This window comes from Protomyctophum bolini (genome assembly GCF_963924005.1).
Source record: "Protomyctophum bolini genome assembly, chromosome: 16".
NCBI lineage: Eukaryota > Metazoa > Chordata > Actinopteri > Myctophiformes > Myctophidae > Protomyctophum > Protomyctophum bolini.
This window is the reverse complement of record NC_137877.1, coordinates 14,260,521-14,280,592: the sequence shown is the minus strand read 5'-3', so window position 1 is coordinate 14,280,592 and position 20,072 is coordinate 14,260,521. Positions and strand designations below refer to the sequence as shown.

Genomic DNA, 20,072 nt, shown 5'->3' with positions numbered 1-20,072 from the left:
ACCATGTTGGAACAGTTTTGAAATGGCTCCTATAATAAGACGCCCCAAAAAGTGTTCATTATTCTTCAAGTTGAAGGATTTCAACATAAAACAAAAAAACTGTTTCCTTATATGTTGCTTGAAAAAGGTCGGTATATTCTATATTGACTGCTAATTTCCCAAATGGTGAAATCTCGCTTTGTTCAAATGGCAAGATCAAATATGGTCCCACATAGTACATAGTGGTAACAATTGTAGAAGTTCCTAATCACCTGTCCTAATATTGCTACTGCATGGTAACATTTATTTAGTTTGTAGAATTTTGTATTGATAATTGTAGGCTGTCAAATAGCAGCCAGTGCAGGAATCCTGCCAGGTCTTCGTCTGCTCTACAAATAAAATGAGTTCCGCTCAGGACCAGAGCAAACGAGGCATTGACTCCAGGGACACCACTTAATGTCAGCAGGCATTTATTCAAACACTCTCATTGCATAATAGCATTAATTTTGAAAAGGCTGTAAGTCACCAACCATTACAAGCCTTCATACAATCAAATAAAAACGTTCCACCGATTTAAATAATTTTCCACGATCAAAATGCAAAAGGAAAAAAAAAATCCATCAATGTTCACTTACTTAGTTTGCCACCCCTCCTCCCCTCCTCCCCTCCTCCCCTTCTCCACCTCACAGACAGAATGTCATGCCTCTATATTCACTCTCACACTCTTGTACTCTTGCTTTTCATCCAAGGAACTCAATGATGAAACAAAATTGAACAAGATTGATTTTATATGATTTTTTAAAGCTCAGTAGCTCTCTTAATGTTTAGTGGGTTTTGTAGTCTCTCTCTGTAGTATTGGGACTGCTTCAACAGTAGACCAGGCCTGGTGAGTCAGTCAGTCATCCTCGGTATAGTCGTGCTTCTGGCTCAATGTCGCCCTCTGCTGGTGCCTCAGAGTCTAGAGAACTGAATGAGGTTCCTGTTGACCTCAGCCACATTCCTGCAACCTGTTTGAAGACAGTATGCATAGACAGTGGTGGGAAAATAGTACTCACATTTTTTTTAAGTTAAAGCTGCTGTAACAATAATATGGAAACATTTTGGGCGGGAACCCCTTTTGGTGTTTTAACTAAGCATTATGTTATACTTTAGCTATTGAAAAATAGCAGATCTACAAGCTCATAGCACGCCACCGAGGGGCGCACTATGAACTTGTAGGTCTGCTATTTTTGAAAAATAGTACAAATGCGGCACAAATCTTTGAACATATATTCTTTCAGAGCAAACGTTTTTTTTATTTGTTTTTGTTATTCAGACAGCCAACAATGGGTAAAACGCTCCCATAAGAAATGTAGTCACTGTGACACATCTAGGGGCCGCAATCTGCATTCAAAGGTGTTCCTAGAAGCTTTGTCATTGGATCGATTTGCCTGTCTACTTCCTGATTGGTTAGTCATTTCGACCAGTTTTCTTTTTCTTCGACCAATGACAAAGCTTCTAGGAACATCTTTGAATGCAGACTGTGGCCCCCTAGATGTGTCACAGAGACAATTTTTGGAGGAGCGTTTTACTCATTGTAAAAAAAAAAGCTAAAGTCCATAATTCAAAATGTAATTGTGTAGAAGTACAAAAGTATTGGCATCAAATTGTACTTAAAGTATACCAAAAGTAGAAGTACTAGTAGTGCAGGATGTCCCATTTCAAGTTTTCAAATTTATATAAAATATAGCAGATCGACTCACAAATAAGCATTGTGAGCTTGTAGATCGGCTATTTTCAAATGGCCGAAATGTATATCGCAGGCCTGATGTGGTTAATCTGTATTTAACATGACTCACCAGAAAGAGCCATACACAGGCGGAACTCATCGTTTAAGATCTGCAACACCTCCCGCACTCCCTCTTCGCCCTGGAACGACAAGGACACACATGTTTATGGACATTTAGCACTCTACGCCTGTCAGTGGCCATACATGGCTGGCCGTGGAGCGTTCCCTGTGGCGTCCCCTGAAGCAGTCCGTTGTCCGTTGAAGCATCCCTCATTGCAGTTAGAACTGCAGTGCAGTGGCGCCTTCAGGATGTAAAAAAACATGCAGGGACATTATTTATTATGTCATGACTCAAATTGTTGTGTATTCAGTCTCCACCTCAGACTGTATAGCACTTGCAAAGGACTATTAAAAGAGGACAGGAAGCGAAGACCGTACGGTGGACTCCATGTTGCTCCCTGGATGGAAAGAAACAGGGCGTCTATTCTCCAGGCTGGGAAGCGTCTCAGGTCCCCAGTTTCTCTCTAAAATGCACAGAGTAACTTCTACTAAGGCATTTCCGGGTTGTGCCTATACGCCGATCCACATGGATGCATTTTATTTCCTGACAGAAAATAATGCATTTTAGAGAGAAGCTGGGGAACTGAGACGTTTTCCAGACCTCATCAAACCCTCTACACTCAGGCCACGCTCCATATGGCCAGTACATAATTCATTCCATATGCTGATCTGACCCCCCCATGCAAAAGCGCCAGCGCTCGCCCAGCAGTCTGCTGTCACCCAGGCGGATATGTCGATCTGACCCAGACGGATGCCGTGCACGCAACCTCGCTTCTCGCCCTCAGGCGTCTTACTGGTTATTATAAGTCATAGCTGATCGTTTCTACATTTGGTAGTTGAATATGATTAGTGAAAGGAATAATATAGAAAAACATAACCGCACGCATGCACACACACACACACACACACACACACACACACACACACACACACACTCTCTCTCTCTGCTGGTTGTCACCTTGTAGGCCAGGCCCCAGACGGCTGGTCTGCCGATGAACACACACTTGGCTCCCAAGGCCAGGGCCTTCAACACGTCACTGCCTGTCCTGATGCCTCCGTCCAGATACACCTCGATCCTACCCTGCACCGTGTCCACAATCTCAGACAGGGCATCTATCTGCAGAGAGAGGGGGGGGGGGGCGGGGGGTGAGAGAGAGAGAGAGAGAGAGATAGATAGATGCCATTGGCATGTATGGAAAAAAAGGACAAAAATGGGCAGATCAAATCATAACAACATTTTTCATCTAGAGATCTAAAGGTCAGAGGTCTTTTGACCATTGACTGTGAGCTTCAGTTCCTGTAGGGATCGTCAAGGCCCTCTACCATAATTGCCAAATTTCGTGCAAAACGATATAGCTCAGCACTGCCAAAACACTTAAAACGGCAGAAGTTTTCACGAAAGCAAATGATGACAATCATCATCATCATACTATAATTCAGTCAATGTCTGTCTGAATGTGTGTCTGTCTGTCTGTCAGAAACACCGCCGTATCTCCTCACTGCCTGCACCAATCGCTCCCACTTTTCACACAGGCATTGACCATCATAAATATAAATTAATTATTAATTTATAATTTGTTAAATTGGAAAAAGGGCTTTGTTAAGACCTCCATAATTATTATTTTGGTCAATGCCTGTGTGAAAAGTGGGAGCGATTGGTGCAGTCTGTGAGGAGATACGGCGGTGTTTCTGACAGACATTGACTGAATTATAGTATGATGATGATAATTAATTTATTACTGAATTAACCCATTTTGGGCGGGAACCCCTTTTGGTGCATTATGTTATACTTTAGCTATTGAAAAATAGGCTACTGTAGTAATGCTAATTCTCTGACCGTGGCGGGCCCTCCGTCCAGCTGCCGCCCTCCGTGGTTGGACACGATGATGCCCTGGACGCCGTGCTCCACGGCCAGCTCGGCGTCCTCCTTGGTGAGGATGCCCTTGATGATGATGGGCAGGCGGGTCAGGGACTGCAGCCAGTACACATCCTTCCAGCTGATGGATGGGTCCAGGCTGTTGGCCGGGATCCCGTACTCCTCAGCGTTCGCCGCCTCTTGCTGCTTTTAACAGTGGTGGTGGGGAAAAAGTATACAAAGTATACATTACAATTTAGGCATTTAACAGACGCTCTTAAAGCTGTTATAAGCAATAATATGGTCATACAAATGTTGACATATTATTGCTTATAGCAGCTTTAATCCAGAGCGATTTATTAGGCAAGAACAAAAAAGCATGGCAATACATCACATACATAAAAAGTAATATTCATGAAACATGCGTAAGCTAAGAACGTTACAGTGGAATCTCTATATAATGAAACTATACAGTACATATAAACTATACATACAGTGTATATACTATACATCAGGGGTTTTCAACTGGTTTTGACCCAGGGACCACCATTCTGACTAGGAGCAGCCTGGGGACCACCACTATTGTGTCGGGTGTGTTCATCGTAGATCTACGATGGACCAACCCGACACAATAGTGGTGGGCCATTCATGCACCATGGGTTATTGGGTTAAGGTTGTTTTTGTTTTCTTCTTACTTGTTACTCACTAATCACACTATCACAGGCTACATTCATGAGCTATCAAAAGTTTTACAAAAGTGTTTTTTTACTTGTACTAAGAAGGACTCAAAATAAGTCTCAAAATAATAATCCCTTGCAGTTAATCACCCAAACACTGAAGACACATTTGACACCTGCTTGGTGCATTTGACAGTCACAGTAGGTTTGTTTCTCATGCAGCAGCATTTTTTTTCTCTCCCCCTCCCCCCCCCCCCCCCACACACACACAGAAACAGAATATATATTTATATTCTATTTTAATAATATTCTCTTTATTTTAACCAACCTACAACCTGCACTACATTTTACTAGGGCCTCACGGCCAAGCTACACCGGGCATGTGTGCGTTTGACGTAAGCGCACTGCGCGCACAAAGTATGCGTGCATGCGAAATGCCCCGGCTACACCAGATCTGTGGCGCACGGCAGATTTGTGCGGGACCTTCCGGGAGGATATATAGATACGCGTGCATGGGGGCATACGCACGTAAAAAAATGAGAACCAATCCTATTTTTAGAGCACGCGTAGGATGGCCTGCGGTATCTGTGCGTCTGGTGTAGCTGGTATCATTGACATATCATTATCCAAACGCACTGTACGCGCGCAGTAAATGCACGCAGTAAACGCATACGCACGCGTATCTATATATCCTCCCGGAAGGTCCCGTACAAATCTGCCGCGCGCCACAGATCTGGTGTAGCCGGGGCATTTCGCACGCATACTTTGAACGCGCACTGCGCTTACGTCAAACGCACACATGCCCGGTGTAGCTTGGCCGTTATATACAGTAGAACCTTTCAGACAGAGGGAACTGTTCATTGTGTACCGTCACTTTAAAAGCGTAATGTACTGTATACATCATCGTACGACGCTACTACGACGGTGTCACGCACCAAAAATAGCCAATCTACAAGCTCACATCGCACCTGGTTGCATCGCGTTGTGAGCTTGTAGCTCTGCCTTTTCGGCAACGATAGACTGAGAAGTTGCACATTGAATACGTCACGTATTATGTGAGACTATTCAACCGATCCGCAGCAGATAATAACTCTATGGCAGGGAGATTTGACTTTCCCAAACGTATTATTATGAATTGGATGAATAACTTATGGCAACGTCTTACCGTGCTTGCCTTGGGCAGCGGTAAGCAAAACATGCGTTGGGTAGAAGAGCAGGATGGTTGTTCAGCCGTCAGCTGCTGCAGAAACGAATTCTGTGTGTTAGCAGCAGCCGGATGTTTACATCGTGAGTTTTTTTCTTTTTTTTTTGTTTATTTGACGCGTTGAGCACTTGACTTTTTGAAATGTTAGATTCGACTAATAAAGCACAGGGGAAACTGTTGCGCCTTTCTTCCATCCTTTATTCCATGGTTTACTGCAGGTGTGGTGGTCTCAAAAACACAAAGGAAAACTGGCAGACTCGCTCGCTGCATGAAAAATTAAGGAAGACTCCTTAGACTGAGACGTTTTATATGCTCATGATAAAGTGCTCCATCTGTGCTCATGGTGAGTTAAAATTAGCAAACGTTTCGGTCACTGTTATAATAGCGCCTTATAGCACTGAAGAAGCGTTTGCTCATTTTAACTCGCCTTATTTTAAGTCTCAGTCTAAGGAGTCTTCCTTAATTTTTCATGCAGCGAGCAAGTCTTTTTCTATCTATAATAAAGGCATACAAAAAATAGGTACTGCTATTTTCAGTTGAGATATTTAGTATCGCACGAAAACAGGCCTAGTGTGGAGCTCTTCAGCCAACTAGGTGTTAAGTGGTTAAGTAAAAGCAGAAATACCTCTACGTCGGTATATGAAAAATGGAATCATCAGTGCCCATACCCTAGAGGTGAGGGATGGCGAAATGGCCTTTCTGTGTGAAGTTTCTACGAGTTTTCAAATCTTTTGAAAACTCGCAAGCTTGTAGATCGGCTATTCTCAAAGGGCCAAAATGTATATAGGGCTGAAGTGGTTATGTTTTGTATGAAGGGGAAAGGAACTGGTTGGAATAACGTGTTCCTTCCACACGCTATACGTCCAACCGGGAAAACTCCTCCCCCTGTCAGAAGCGGCCTGCTCACTCCTCCTAATATTGGGATAAAAAAAAAAATGTTACACCCACTCAGGGTGTAAGCACACTTGGGCTTCCATGCACAGGCAAAAGCCGCTTGTGGCAGGCGTCTCTTCCTGGTTTTTAGCAAGGAAGTTCTGAGAAGGAAGGGAAGTGGTCACGTGACTGGGCTGCGCCATGACACTTTCATGGACACTTTCATGGGAGCCAAACTCACATAGGAAGTGCAATGAATACATGGCAGTGAATGGAGCCGGCTGGACCAGCTCATAACAAACATTATTCATGAACAATTGAGACCTTTTGTAAAGTGTGCACTTCTGGAAAATAACAGAAGACATCACAGGTTGTTTTCTAATCACTTGCTTTTCGATGTGCACAGAGTGCACAGTATATACTTTTATCTGAGGATCTAAACAGCAGGAGGTAGGGTTTCTGGCTCCGAAGTATCGCAATATTTGGCTGCCAGACAGGAAACGGTGGGAAGTCTCGCGATACTTGGTGCGTTCAGAAATGTACTTTGTACTTTATGGTATCTCTATTTTTATAGAGATACCATACCTCTATAAAAATTACACAGTGTACACATCGAATAACAACACAGCAGACAATAATGTGTTACATGTCTTCTGTTATTTTCCAGAAGTGATTACTTTACAAAAGGTCTCAATTGTTCATAAATAATGTTTGTTCATGAGCTGGTCACTGAGCTCTCATTGACTCCAGTGCATTCTGCCAAACTTCCGGGTAGTTTGGCTCCCATGAAAGTGTCCATGAAAGTGTCATGGCGCAGCCCAGTCACGTGACCACTTCACTTCCTTCTCAGAGCTTCCTTGGTTTTTAGACAGCTGGTGGATGGAAATGAAGCTCCACCCTTAGCGGCAGAATGCAGCGTCGGCCAGACTCCCGGAAGCGCTTGCCCCCGTGGCATTCTGCTGCTAAGGGTGGAGCTTCATTTCCATCCAGCTGTCTAAAAAGCCTGCCGCTCGCGGATTTTGGCATCTTCTTGGTGAAGCTAAAGTGTGCCGGCGCTGTCACTGTACCTGGAACATGCCGTCAAAGTTCTTGACCTTGAGGTGCGGCGGCAGCTTGAACTGGTTGCGGATGTCGTTGCGGCGCTTGCCGGTGTAGGGCACGTCCACGGTGAGCACCAGCGCCTTGTAGCCCAGGGCCTCCACGCGCTGCACGATCTGCTCTGACAGCTTCCTGTCGCGGTACACGTACAGCTGGAACCAGCGGTAGCCGTTGGGCGCCGCCGCCACGATCTCCTCCACCGAGCAGGTGGAGTAGGTGCTGCTGATGTAGCACGTGTTGACTGCCTCCGACGCTGTTTGGGGCCGGGGGGGGGGGTGTGATGTGGAAAGATATAATATCACTATCTTTTCAAGCAGTGTCACGATACACATGATATTATCAAGATATTTTTTCATGTTTTTTAGGGTTTATTATTCAAGTTACTTAAAGGACCACTTCACCACTTTTCAACCTATCTTCATATAATAGGTCCTCACTAATAATCATGAAAAAATGGCGCAATTTCTGTCTGTGTCTCATAGGAGGGCTGTGGGCAGTTCAGAAACATCACCGAAGACATCATCGATGGGGAATACAAGCTAATAAAAACTGCAGGCTTTCTAGTCCTGAAAAGTTGCAATGCGAAAATGGAAGCCATCGTTCTCACGATAATGAAAATCTGCCTAATGATGATGTCACTGGAAGACGGTTTCTAAACTGCCCACAGTAAGACCCAATAGAGAGATTAGATGTTTGCCCGGGACCCAAACTGGTGAAAATAGCAGATCTAATACATGCGGCTATTTACAGTAGTTTTTAATTATTATTATTTCTTAGTGTGTGTTTGTTTGTTCTATTGAAAAATAAGTATTTTCACTACAACAAAATGGGATTTTTACTTGTGTCGTAACCCATGAAAATGTGTCCATTGATTGGGAAACCACTGCCAAACATGCAGTACTGTACAAGTGAACTGTACAGTATAGTCTGGCGTGGCATTGTGAAATCCATGATGTCGACTGTCTCTCTGTTTCTCACCCCTGGCTGTGGCCAGCTCTCCCTCGTGCCAGGCCAGACAGTGGAAGGCGGTGGGCGCGATGCCCACAGGGAAGCTGATCTCCGTCCCCTGCACGGTGGTCCTGGTGTCAGCGACCGACACGTCCCGCAGGATGCGCGGCCTCAGACGGATCCTGGGCCATGGAGAGAGAGAGAGAGAGAGAGAGAGAGGGAACGGATGAACCAACTATGATCCTGGACCATGGGGAGAGAGTAAGTAAGTCAATTTTATTTATAGAGCACCTTTCGAAGCAATGTTACAAAGTGCTGTACAACAAGGTAAAACAATCATGTTAAAACAAGGGCATGAAACAAACAGTAGAAGGTAAAACATTGAGATGCAAATAATTCAAGTAAAAATACATCATAAAATAACGTGCTGACGAAATAAAAACGTTTTTAAACAAGTTTTTAAAACCGTCGACAGACTCTGCATTCTTTAGCTCATGGGGCAGAGCATTCCACAAAGTGGGGGCAACCACTTCAAATGCACGGTCACCCTTTGTTTTGAGTCTAGTTGTTGGAATAGACAGAAGGCCTTTTTCAGAGGACCTGAGAGAACGTGTGTTTGGCTTTGCATGCAGTAGTTCAGAGATGTAAAGTGGAGCCAGAGAGAGAGAGGGAACGGATGAACCAACTATGATCCTGGACAATGGGGAGAGAGAGAGAGAGAGAGAGAGAGAGAACGGATAAACCAACTATGATCCTGGACCATGGGGAGAGAGAGAGAGAGAGAGAGAACGGATAAACCAACTATGTCCGGTACTCGTGCAATGTTACAATAACTCTATTAACACTAAACACATTGAACCCTAGTGCAGTGGTTCTCAAACCACTGCAGGACCCCCTGGAACTCCCTCAAGGACCCCTGGGGGTCTCTGGACCCCACTTTTGAGAACCACTGCCCTATAGTGTCGCTAATCTGGGTCAGTGGGGGAGCCTGGGAGGGGACATTCTTCAAAAAATAGCTGATCTTCAAGCTCACAACGTGTCGTACCGTGACGCGATGTGGGCTTATAGATCAGCTATTTTTTGGGAAGAGATCTGCTGGACCTAGTATAGAGCTCTGGGGGACCCCAGTCAACTGACTGGGGTCATATTTTAGTGCAAAAAGGTACACATAATAATTAAGTTACAAATGGATACATTAGCACAGAATTCTACTGTGTATTGAGTTATTGAGGTAATATCTTAACTAGAGTCCATATAAAGGCATGTTCTACACAGCTTTATAGATGTGAAAACTACTCATTTCCAGAGTCATTATATACACACTGAGTTAAATGAACAATTTATTCACCTTTCAAATAAGTTTGGTTTTGGTCAACGTAATTTTTTTGCCACAGACATACAAAATGAGTGGACAATAATACCAGAAACGTATAAATAGATAGCCCTGAATAACAGGTCTGTAACTCTGGAAAACCTGTAGACGTGACATTTAGTCAGTGGGTGTTAGAACATTATAATGGTGTGTAAAACAGAAAATCAAACATTTGCCACAGACACGTGTGTCAAACACTTATTCCCGGTGTATATAAATGGTTAAATAATAATAAATCATCGTGAAGCCCTTGAATCGTGCGGTGAGACTACTGTCCCTGAACTTGTGTATATCTCCTTATTGTTTTTATGTCCTTGGCTGTGCACCTGTTCCTCCACCATTTTGTTTATCAGCAGACTGACGCTGCTGCTATGTTAAGATAGACTTGCGTAGCCAGACGAATATCACTGCGTGGATGTTACTCCCTCTGTGTGGCGGTTACACAAATATTCAAACAGGCTCTATTGTTTAGACCTACTACAACCAATCAGAGCAGCGCAGGCCGCTACGTCACACACCCTGGTTGGTTATCGCCTGGTACTATAAGCCCACCCTATATCTGCATACTGGGCCCTGGTTCGTCTACTACTACTACTACTACTGCTGGTCTGCCGAAACCAAGCCCCCAGAAGGGATGGCCAACGTTGAAGCGCTCTGCCCTACTGGTCAGAGCTGGGACTGCAGACGGGCCCTGCATTTAGCATGAGGAAACCCCGTGCAGCCTGGGTTTAACATTGAGCACTTCTACATTTTGGACAATCGAAAAAATGCGGAAGTAGACCGTTCTTCAAATGGCCGAAACACGCCCACAGTTGAGCGAGTACCAGACTCAAACTGCCTGGGGAAATATACTGTACATTGCAAAGGCTGACCAAAGGCTGGCTACGCGAGGCTAACAGTAAAATGTGTTGAGGGTTCTTCAGACCGCTCACATAAAACGTTCTTCTATTGTGCTTACATCTATGCTCGCGGATGTGACATGTTGTGAGACACCGCCTTACTCGAGTAAAAAACTGTTTTATCTCATCAAAACAATTTGCCTCACACATACACTTTATGATGGCAAAACTCTGCTAAACGTATATCGGCTATATTTCACGTATGTATTTAAAATATACAAAAGTCAGTCATTATAGTGTACTTGCAAACATATCTTTTCTCAAATACATTACAGATGGTAAGTATGTGACATAGACGCACACGCACGCACGTAAACACGCACGCACACACATGGTCACGCACACTCTCCATACTAGGGATGCCGCCGAATAATCGATTTTTCGATTATGTGTTGCCGTCCCCAAAATCAAAAAAAAAAAAAAAAAACTTTTTTTTTTTTGTTTTTTTTTAATAGTTAAAATATAGGCTAATAAGTAATGCTGCATGATATATCGAACATGTACCTTCATCAGAGTGGAGAATATAAGTATAAATCAAGTTGAGCAAAGCCACTCTGATCTGCCCCTCTATCTAACAGACACAGTTAACGATCGCTTGTTAAGTGCCTGCCAGACAGACAATCAGATGAAATGAAGGCAGGTGTAGACTAGAGTGTAGACTAGTGAACTGAACATGTTCTCTTTATATCAAGTAATACATACCAGCCCCTTATGAAACTACTTCTCCCCAAATCCAAATGGATTTCATTTTCCATCCTGAATGGCACTGAGAAGATCTCCACAAAGGTTTACTCATCAAAACTGATTATAAAACTGTAACCATCAAAGCATGCACTCAACATATAATGGTTATGTGACCATGGCATGTGCATAATATAAAATCTTAGAAGTTTTATCTGATATTGATTAAAAAATTAAAAAAAACAAAAAATAAAACTTTTTTTTTTTTTTTTTTTTTGGGGGGAGGGGGTGTGTGGGGGGGGGGGGGTCGATTAATCGATTATTAATCGCCAGAGCTTTAGAATATTCGATTGGGCAAATGGTCACCATGTGGCATCCCTACTCCATACTGTTTGTTAGTAGATCTTGGCACAGTAGGTCCAGCTTCATGCAATTGTTTTGTATGTCATTGCAGTGAATCTGTGCATTATTGCAGATTGTTTTTACAGTACCGTTTGTAAGCCACCAGATTGTCATCCCTGGTGCAGCACTCGTCTGCCCCCGCGGCGTAGTAATCCCAGGTTGCCTTGGACAGATTTTCCTTGGCGTACTCTTCAAAGTCTGTGAGGCATACCATCGACATCTCTGCGCAGCGAACACCTGTCTCTCTGCGGATAGACGGGAACACATCAGAGCTTTTAGTACACAAACAGCGGTCAGGAATGCAGGAGCTCGGCCCAATGGGCTCTATAATATGCATACACGCCATTTTGGAAAGAACTTGGGCCACTTCCCTACGTTCTTCACAAGGTGTTACCGATGATACTAATGAAGGCTCTGTTCCATTCTGTTCGAACAGAGTCAGGGTTGCTGATATTGTGGCTGACTGGAAACACAGTGGGTTCCACATGGCCCTGTATGGGCCTGTAACTCTTGAGAGTGTACAAACCATTTGTACACTCTCAGAGTTATGGGGGTCTGTCACAGGGCAGCCTGTGCCCTATACACACACACACACACACACACACACACACACACACACACACACACACACTGATTAAGGACATTGCATGCACGCACACACCACACAGACTGTGGGTAGTGGGGCAGACAGGTCCTATAATATAATGTCAATACTGCTGATGTATGCATTTACAATTTATTCAGGTTTCATAAGGATGTACAAATGAAATGATACACACAGGGAAAACATTCAGTTTATCGTAACCTGTGGTTAGCTCAGTGTTTGTATGGTCTCTCCAGTGCTGGCACTCTTCTATCTGAATCTGAGCTGCTGAACCAGAGCAGGGCTCAGCCATTCAGTAGTACTGTTGAGGAGGAGGGGTGTTTCACAATGCCAATTATCAAAGTATGTCTATTATCTGGGGAAATGAATGTAACCCATATGGTGATTAATCTAAAATAGAACATCTAGGTATGGGGTTACTTATTCAGGTTCAGCTGATATCTATGAGCTTGTAGATAAGCTGTGTATGTTTAATTGCTTCTCTGTGGGTGGTAGGATCCTCTCCTATAAAGGGGAGACTGCAGGCAGAGCTAGTCAGTTATGCTCGGGCAGGCATCATGCTGACAGCCCAGTGAGAGAGCTGCTAGGGCCCATGTCATGGGCATAGCCTACAGTAGTTCACTTTGGTTATTTTTCCTTTGTCCTATGTTGTGCGTTAAGTATTTTTGAGTTCTTTATTTTGTATTTTGGCCAGTATTATTTTTGATAAGAGGGGTCAAAGTTGAACGAAAGTTGCGCTAATATTTTAGAAATGGGTCAACAATACAAATTAATGTGAATTAATTTACTTTTACTGCGTGGCCCCAGTGCCCCCCACAAAATGACCGGAACTACTTAATATTTCACCAAAACCAGAGCAGAACTCCCACCACGGGACTCGGGCAATCAATGAATACAGTTGCAACCACTATATTAATGGCAAGTATTTCATACAGCTTAAGTTAAAAAGAAAGCTGAACTATCCCTTTAATTAGTGTCATCTGTAACACATGTGAAGGAAGTAGGGAAGCGAAGCACTCGTTTCTACATCATTCCGGGCAGCGCCACCTCCCAGTCCTTATGCGTGTGTGTAGTGTTAACACACACACACAGTTTGGGTATGGAATGAAAATAATATAATAATAATAATTAGGCCTGCATCGCTTTGGCTAAAACATTGAATTATGAAAAGGACCGCAATGGGGAAAAGCCAGCTGCTGGCTCCCATTTGTTGAAGAGAGATACATTTTCAAATTATATTGTTATTATGCTTAGGTAATTACATCGCCTTGGCTAAAACGCTGAATCCCGCTGATAAAGTAGCTACGATATGTACATAACTGCAGCCATTCATAACTACAGACATTACCGCATAGGATTGTACAATTAGATTTACATTTAACAAACAAGCTTGACATTTGTAAATGGGTCAATACAAAAACTGCCACGATGAAAAATAACCTGACAAGCGAAAAAGGAGGCAGAAGAACGTGGAGGTGGAGGCGCAGGGGGTGCACTGCGCGGTATAGGGAAGGGTCCCTATAGTGTCCCACATTTAAGGATGTGGTCCGCCAAATAAATGCTTACACAGGCATTTCTATCTGCACCTGTGAAATGTGATAACGTGTGCATTTCTATCAGTACATGCAGTTACAGTATGCCACAGAAATCTATATTCATTCGCGATATTATAGCGATGGCAATCATTGTATATAAGAAGGGTTTGTCTGTCACAATTAACCCATTTAACCATTCAAGACGGTATTATGTTATACAGCTGTTGAAAAATAGCAGATCTACAAGCTCATAGCGCTCATAGCGTGCCGCGCTACGAGCTTGTGCATCTGCTATTTTTGAAAGATTGTGAAAATGTGGTGCAAATCTTATATTTTTTCATCGATAGCTAAGTTAACTGTTCATTTTCCTCATAGACTTTTAAAAAAGTATTTATTTAAAGAACTTTTAATCGTCGTACAAAGCCAACTCTTGTCGTGACAAATCATGACAACAAACAAAAATTTTCGGGCCAAACAAATAATTAGAAGAAGAAAATGGCAGGTTTTTGTTGGTTGTTTTTCTTCTTTGTAATTATTTGTTTGGTCCAAAATATTGTGTTTGTTGTCATGATTTGTCACAACTCCAGTTGGCTTTGTCCGCGGCGTAACTGTCTTTAAAAAAATACTTTTTGAAATGTCTACATGGGGAAAAATGCATTGGGAATCATTTCCTGGGCCTGGCGTCGTCATCAAAGGGGGTTTTAATTTGTTGACGAAATTATCAATATATTTAGTCTCAGTACAGTAAGCAGCAGGCACACGCAAGGAGTGAGTTGCTATCGCACAAGAGAGTGATTACCGTCATATACGCATAGGTTACAAACTCAATGGGGTTCAGTCGGGGGCAGTGGGTGGAGTCTATGACCAATGTTGAGAAACTTCAGAAAGTCAGTTGAATTATTGCACTGTTGAGAAGAGACTAGATCACAATAATGTCTCTTTTCGGTGTTAAACATCATAAACACCATCGATGTTATAGTTTACAAACTTCACAATGATTAAGGATTAACCTATATGTAACCCTGTGCAACAACAAAGCTACATACCGCAATAGATTAATAAACTACAAGTCCTTAGTTTGTGGCAAAGTGGATGGATTACCAATTTTAATTGTATAGCGCATTTCAACAAGGCCATTCAAAATGCTTCAGTTTAAACATTAAGCTTTAAGACATAAAAACACAGAGCAAAATAAACACATTGTAAAAGGATATTTGAAAACAATAAAATGAGAAAAAGAAATAACATTAATAACCCTCAAAGGGCAGAAACGTTATTATTATTTTGTGTTTTAGCTTTGATTTAAAATAACAGAGTTTAGCAGACCTGCAGTTTTCTGGCTTGTTGGTTTGTTCCACTTCCACGATAAGTGTGCAAAGAAAATTAAGAGTACCAAAGACTTTCCCAATCGTATAGAGTTATAGACCAACCACTGAGATCTGGTTTAAAGCATTTGAAATGCCTCTTCTATTACTACTGCCTCTATTATGATCAGTCCTCTAGTCTAGTAGAGCAGCATCATGAAGCCTTGGACTGGGTCAGCCTGGCCCGTAAGCTAAAGGTTCATTTGCTGTATGTAGTGCGGGAAGAATGTACTGTACTCTGAACTCCATTATTGATTAACTTTAAAGGGACACTTCACCCTTTTTGCAAAAAAATATATGTTAATGACGTTTAGGAGCTTTAGAACACTTTCCTGGGGGTATTTATGTGTGTAATATGTGGTTTTAGATATTTTAGATGGTAGCAGTGAGCCTGTTGTCTCTGATGTCATGGACACTGGGCTCACTTCCTTCCTGGACTACATGTTGTCTCAGTAAGACAGCTCTCCCCCCTATCCACAAGGAGGAGCAGTGCACCAAAGAATTATGGGAATTGTAGTCCAGGAAGGTAGTGAGACCAGTGTCCATGACATCAGAGGCTCACTGCTACAATCTAAAATATCTAAAACCACATATTACACACATAAATACCCCCAGGAAAGTGATCTAAAGCTTCTAAACGTTGTTAACATATATTTTTTTGCAAAAAGGGTGAAGTGTCCCTTTAATCATTAATGAAATCAACTAAAACCAGTGGTGGAATGAATGTTTTGCTTGAGTAAAAGTATCAATACTGCAATGTAGAAATGCTCTGTTAAAAGTAAAAGCCTAGAATTCAAAAAATATATACTTTAGTAAGTAAATGTACAAAAGTATTGGTATCAAAATGGTGTTATTGGTGTTATTATTATGCTTAACCCATAGTTTGACCTGACACTTCTACAAAATGTCTTGGAAATCATGACAGTTTTCAGAAAAACCTGTTTCTGTGTCAGTGGTTCTCAACTATTTAATGTCAAGTGGTTTCGACCACATGATTTCAGAATGTTTGGGAATAAAAACACACCAGTTAAGCATCCACACGTGTTTTGTCCCCCGCCCCTTTATTATTAACGGAAATAAACCCTCGTCTAGACGGAAATCTATATGTGTTCCCCGTTTTAGCTTTTGTGTGGGTCATAATCAAACCTTTAGAGTGAGAGACGGGTGCTAACTCCGTGCGTGTATGTGTGCATGCGTCAGTGCGTGTGTGCGTCAGTGCGTGCGTGCGTGCGTCAGTGCGTGTGTGTGTGCGCGTGTGTGTGACCTGTGTGTGAACCCTGCTCTTATTGTGTTTACACCGGCTGGAAAGTGCTGATGGGGATGACGGCCCTGAGCACAAGAGGCAGGCATGTACAACAGTACAAGGGACCATAGTAGTATGACGTGTAATACTATGATGACAATGTACTGTACTACTACTGTATGTACATGCATGTACAAGACACCATGTTATGATTCTAATAATAATATTAATACATGCAATTTATATAGCGCTTTTCAAGGTACTCAAAGTCGCTTTACCGAACAAAATAATAAAAACTGTTTTATTAGAAATATAAACTAGGTAAAAAAGGTTAAAAACTAGACACTAAGGTAGACACACAAGAAGTGGAGGGTGGGGAATACTGTATGTAGGGAAAGCAAGTCTGAAAAGGTGGGTGTGTTTGTGAACATTGCGAAGGTGGGGGCAGCTCTGATGTGAGGTGGGAGTGAGTTCCACAGGGGTGCAGTACTTAGTTTAGACAGTTTTTGGTTTAGACTAGTCATTGGTTAGACCAGTCATTAGTCCTACAACTACAACCCTAACCTCCCACAGGGCAGCACACCTAAACCTAACCTTAACCCATGTCTAACCAATGACTAGTCTAAACTAAGTATGCACCCCTTCCACAGTGAGGTGGCAGTGATGAAATGTTTACACTATCGTCCAGTGGGGGAAAGTAACTGTAGTTTAGACGAGTCATTGGTTAGACCAGTCATTAGTCCTACAACCTATCTCTAACTGTAACCTCCCACAGGGCAGCACACCTAAACCTAACCTTAACCCTCTCCCAACCCTTAACGCACCCCTCACCAACCTTAATCCGGTCGTTTTAACGCACCCCTCACCAACCTTAATCCGGTCGTTTTAACGCACCCCTCACCAACCTTAATCCGGTCGTTTTAACGCACCCCTCACCAACCTTAATCCGGTCGTCTTAACGCACCCCTCACCAACCTTAATCCGGTCGTTTTAACGCACCCCTCACCAACCTTAATCCAGTCGTTTTAACGCACCCCTCACCAACCTTAATCCGGTCGTCTTAACGCACCCCTCACCAACCTTATGTCTAAACACTAAGTATGCACCCCTACTGTACGTGGTTTATTTTACGTAACCCTATGTGGTTTACTGTAATAATATAGTAGTGAATGTACAGTACATACAGTATGTATGGAAGTATGTTATGCATTATGCACAAACTGCAGTATGCTTACATGCTTACATATACAGTACTATATGTTCATATATGTGTATTCCTGCTGCACATACTCTTAATACACACATACAGTACGTATAATGTACTACATATACATGCATACATTTGATAATGTATATAACCTAGCAATTAACTTCCAATCTGTATGACTTTGTTGCCAAATTTACTTTATAATGGTAACATTTGTATGTAGGCCTAATGGTAACTGGAGACTGATCGTGGTTGACAGTACAGTGCACCAGGGGGGACCTCAATCCAAGGGAGTCCCCACGTGATTTTGGGGGGTCCCCAAATGACAGTGAAGTGACAATTTAAGGTCTTTTAACCCTAGAACACTAAACATATTTTTTGTTACACCATCACTAAACACGGGTATATTTTACCCAATATAAAATATTCTATAAAAAATATTTCTCATCAAAATATATTGCAGTACAGCAATACATGGCAACTTGAGGTACTCTTCTTTAATATTTCATCATGACTTTTCACAAAAAAACTATAATAATAGATTTCAAGGCCCTATCATGGGGGTGCAAAACTATTTTTTAAATATTCCTAAAAAAGAGAGAAATGAAGTTGGGAACTTCTCCTTTGGTCCACCCATTCCTAAGACATGTGAGATTGGTCCAGTGAAGTAAAAAAAGAAAAAATATATCCATTGTGGGTGTATTGAATTTTTCTGGATTCTTCTCTCTCACACTATCGCTAAACACGGGTGAAATTCACCCGAACACCTGCCTGTAGTCAGGGATGTGGGCAGGGAAACAAACCTACCTTCTATGATGTCACTGAGCATCATGAAGGTACTGAAAGACCCACCCACCTCAGACATCAACAACATTATGAAAATTGCAAAAATATAATCGTCCGGGTGAAAATCACCCAGTTTAGTGTTCTAGGGTTAAGACCTTTTTAATATCTGCCTCAAAAGAAAGAAAGAAATAATTCATGTGAGAATTACAGGGCTATGTATCGTCTTTGATTCTTGTGGACACTGATTCTTAGGGTCACAATTAAATTAGAAAATCGATTCAAAACGATAAACAAAATCAACTCTCATTAAAAAAATCCTGATCAGTTTTTCTATGTTATTTCAGTCATATTGTTTTAATTTGGACTTTAACAACCAAGTGTAGCCTATAGTTAAAAAAATGTGAGAGGGTCATGTACAAATTCTTGGCTTTGATGGTATCTATCTTAGATTTGGTGTAGTTCTAATTTACCCAGAACAACATTATTGCCTTGATATGATGCAAGTAACATTAACGAGAGTCGATTAGCATCAGCTGGAAAGTGACACACACACACACACACACACACACACACACACACACACACACACACACACACACACACACACACACACACACACCTGACTGGAGTCACTTGAATATGACTGAAGACATAATGTTTACTGTGATGATGTCTTGTAACTTTAACTTTGAAAAATTTGCTTTTTGGAAATTGTGATTAGTTTTTTAATCGTTTATAATGAGAATCGGGGGTTCTTTTGGGGGGGTCCACAGTTCAAATATGATTATTTTGGGCCCATTTGGGGTCCCCAGTTCAAATATTACTGATTATTTTGGGGGGTTGAGCATCCACTGTGCATCCACTACAATACTACACAGCACTCTGGTGTACTCACCGATTACAACGTGTTATGCTCATTCTCTTTCAACAGAACTTCACTCCTGGTAGAGTCATAATACCCTGAAGAAAGAACAAAGAGGTAGACGACTTTTATTACTGTCACCTTACTTTGCACTATTACTGTGCATGTGCAACACTTATACCGTTTACCACGTCATGGTATAAGAGCCACTTCAGGCCAAAGAGGTCAATCAGTTTGAATTCCTCTGATAATACTATTACCGGTATCTACATTACCACTTAAACTCAGGGGGGGGGGGGGGGGGGAGTAGATCAACTACAAATGATTCCTGAGCGCAGCACGGCTGTGGCTCCCCGCTCCAAGAGATGGGTCAAATGCGGAGAACAAATTTCACATACAGCAATGTATGTGACTAATGGTAGTAGGACTTTAACGTTTAACCTTTTTGAGTGGTGCAACCACTCCAAGGAACAGTAATGTCCGTGTTCCCGTGTTCACCTATATGTTCCCGTGTTCACCTATGTGTTCACCTATATGTGTTCATTAATGAGCACCAGTATAATGAGTACCAGTAGGGGCGCTGTTTGCCAGAAACAGAGAGAGAGAGAGAGTGCTGCACTGGTGCCTGCTAATGAGAGAGAGAGAGAGGAGGGGG

General features: G+C 42.3%; 2 protein-coding genes across 2 annotated transcripts in view; one reads left to right on the top strand and one right to left on the bottom strand.

Moving 5' to 3' along the window:
- Positions 1-20,072, top strand: part of popdc2 (popeye domain cAMP effector 2) — a 357,428-nt gene that overhangs the window by 63,216 nt on the left and 274,140 nt on the right. The window lies entirely within an intron of this gene.
- On the bottom strand, positions 896-19,473 carry hao2 (hydroxyacid oxidase 2 (long chain); the record flags this gene model as incomplete). Its single annotated transcript, XM_080786419.1, has 8 exons — positions 896-986; positions 1,818-1,887; positions 2,766-2,924; positions 3,645-3,869; positions 7,484-7,767; positions 8,493-8,644; positions 11,906-12,061; positions 19,451-19,473. 8 exons carry the CDS (start codon positions 19,471-19,473, stop codon positions 931-933), a joined length of 1,125 nt encoding a protein of 374 aa, XP_080642545.1. The 3' UTR covers positions 896-930.